We start from the raw sequence: 2,398 nt of genomic DNA, 5'->3' as shown, positions 1-2,398 counted from the left end.
TTTTATAATATTAAATTAATTTCATCAATTTTAGCTTCAAATATTAGTCAACTTGACTCTAAAAAGATAAAAATATCACATAAATTCAACAGGTAGAGTAACTTATTTTACATTAATAAGTTTTAAAAAACTCTGTTTGAAACAAAAAAAATGGAGTACCCAAGGGCTTCAATGGGTAATTTTGTCATTTAACAAGAGTATATCCCTCCCTAGCAAGTAAGGACAGGGTTATGACAGTGGTAATTAATAATAATGACGGATTGTTGTCTTATCGAATTTGACAGCTATATCTATAAAATCCTACACCCTATAATAATTTATTAATTTCCAAATAAAAAACCAATTTCCGTTGAGATTATAAATTGTCGGAACTCCGAGTTCATCATCATCACAATCCATGAAAAATATTTTTGTCTTTCTCTTCTGCACCTCCCATCTTTAGCACAATACAATGTATAATTCCCATACTCAAATGCTTCAAAAAGCTGACCCTTTCTTCCACCCAAATGAACCAAATGATCATCTAATGTACCAATTTCCTCATAATTTCTCAATTGAATCCACTAATTATCTTGATCCACTTCACTCTTTTTCTGAACATGAAAAATCCCCTGTTCTTGAAGGAATTGGAGCTGTAGTTGGAGAACATGTTCTTTTCGGAAATAACAAGAATGATGATAAAAATTCTGAGAGTACACGTGCGGTTTCGATTATTAAACGCACGTGTCCTGCAGAAAAGAGAAATAATTTAGGGGGAAATGTTAGTGTGGAGCGGAGCTACAGGGGAGTAAGGAAGAGGCCATGGGGTAGGTGGTCAGCTGAGATACGCGACCGTATAGGGCGGTGCCGCCACTGGTTAGGAACATTCGACACGCCGGAAGAGGCGGCGCGTGCATATGACGCGGCAGCAAGGTGGTTGAGAGGATCAAAGGCGCGTACCAACTTCCAAATACCTCCAATTGTGCCTTTGCCTTTGGCGACTTCACAAACATCAACAACAACATCGTCGTCTAATTCATCTGGTGAAGTGAAAAAGAAAAAGAAAAAGAAAAAGAAGACTAATGTTTGTGTTAATAAAAGGAAGTGTTCAGTGGTAACTTCAGCTGCACATCTTTTCAGTTCGGGTAGTGTTGGCCATGTTAATGAATTAAATAAAGGTGTTAGTGTTACTGTGGAGCTTGATCTCAAGCTAGGATTTGGGAAGAAGTAGTTTTAATTTTTCGCCGTTGCTACAGTTGTGTCTAGAGGCTATAACTAATATAGTGCTTAGTTAGTGTGTAAATTAAACTATGTTGTTCTAGCTAGGTTCAGCCTGTTTCATTTTGAAGTTGTATCCTGATCACTGAATGACTGTATTGTTGTGTTTATTTGATGCAACATGCAATATTAAAAAGAAGTTTTTGATGCTGTATTAGGGATCAGAAAGAAAACAAAAAAGGTTATGTAAGTGTGCTAAGTGTGGTTAGCTATCTTTTTGATAAACTGTATGCGCTATTGTATTCTACCTTGGCTTGTTGAATGACTTGTTTTTTGTTTATTTCGGTTACATTAGCTTAAGCGTTAATTCTCATGATTATGTCTGGTAATAATGTATGAATCACTAACGGCCGTCCTTTGGTTTTTCTATTCATCAATGTGTATGTTATGCGGATAGGAATGGATATTGAGTTTAATTTCATTTACTTCTCATGGTTGGTTGTGGAATTAAATCCAAGAAACTTATTTTGTCTAGCTGTGCCTAGGGTTTGAGGTTTGCTTTTATAATACTCTGCCTCTCTTAATTTGTTCTTAAAAAAAATAATCTTTTTTTCTCATTTTTGTAAGTTTCTAATGGTTATAAAAGTGATAATGATGCTTGAATGTGAATACTACAACAACATATCCAGTTGGATCCCACAACGTGGGGTCTGGGGAGGGTAAAGTGTACGTAGACCTTATCCCCGTCTTGGAAGGTAGGGAGGTTGTTTCCGAAAGACTCTCGGCAAAAAAAAAAATAAGGGAAAAGAGTCAGATACAGACAAGTAAATTAAAACCATGTGAAAATGAGAAATAGCAAGAACAACGAAGTCATGATAGAACAACAAAGATAGATAAGACCAACACATAGAAGCAGGATAAAAATACTCCTAACACGAGAAAGGAAACCTCGCGGCCCCTCACTAGCCCTCTACCCTGATACTCGACTTCCACCCCCTCCTATCACCGGTCATATCCTCGATAAGCTGGAGTAACGTCATGTCCTGCCGAATCACCTCTCCCCAGGCCTTCTTTGGCCTGCCGAATCACCTCTCCCAAGGTCTTCTTTGGCCTGCCCCTCCCTCTCTTCAGGCCCACCAATGCTATCCTCTCACACCTCCTCGCTGGCGCATCAGCACATCTCCGCTGCACATGGCTGAAC

General features: G+C 38.3%; 1 protein-coding gene across 1 annotated transcript; it reads left to right on the top strand.

The window, feature by feature from the left end:
• The first annotated feature begins 321 nt into the window (after nucleotides 1–321).
• On the top strand, nucleotides 322–1,531 carry LOC132634306 (ethylene-responsive transcription factor ERF084-like). Its single transcript, XM_060350576.1, has one exon. It carries the CDS (start codon nucleotides 452–454, stop codon nucleotides 1,208–1,210), a length of 759 nt encoding a protein of 252 aa, XP_060206559.1. The 5' UTR covers nucleotides 322–451; the 3' UTR covers nucleotides 1,211–1,531.
• Nucleotides 1,532–2,398: the final 867 nt, after the last annotated feature.

This window comes from Lycium barbarum, chromosome 3 (genome assembly GCF_019175385.1).
Source record: "Lycium barbarum isolate Lr01 chromosome 3, ASM1917538v2, whole genome shotgun sequence".
NCBI classification, from domain to species: domain Eukaryota; kingdom Viridiplantae; phylum Streptophyta; class Magnoliopsida; order Solanales; family Solanaceae; genus Lycium; species Lycium barbarum.
This window is presented reverse-complemented; position numbering and strand designations above follow the sequence as displayed.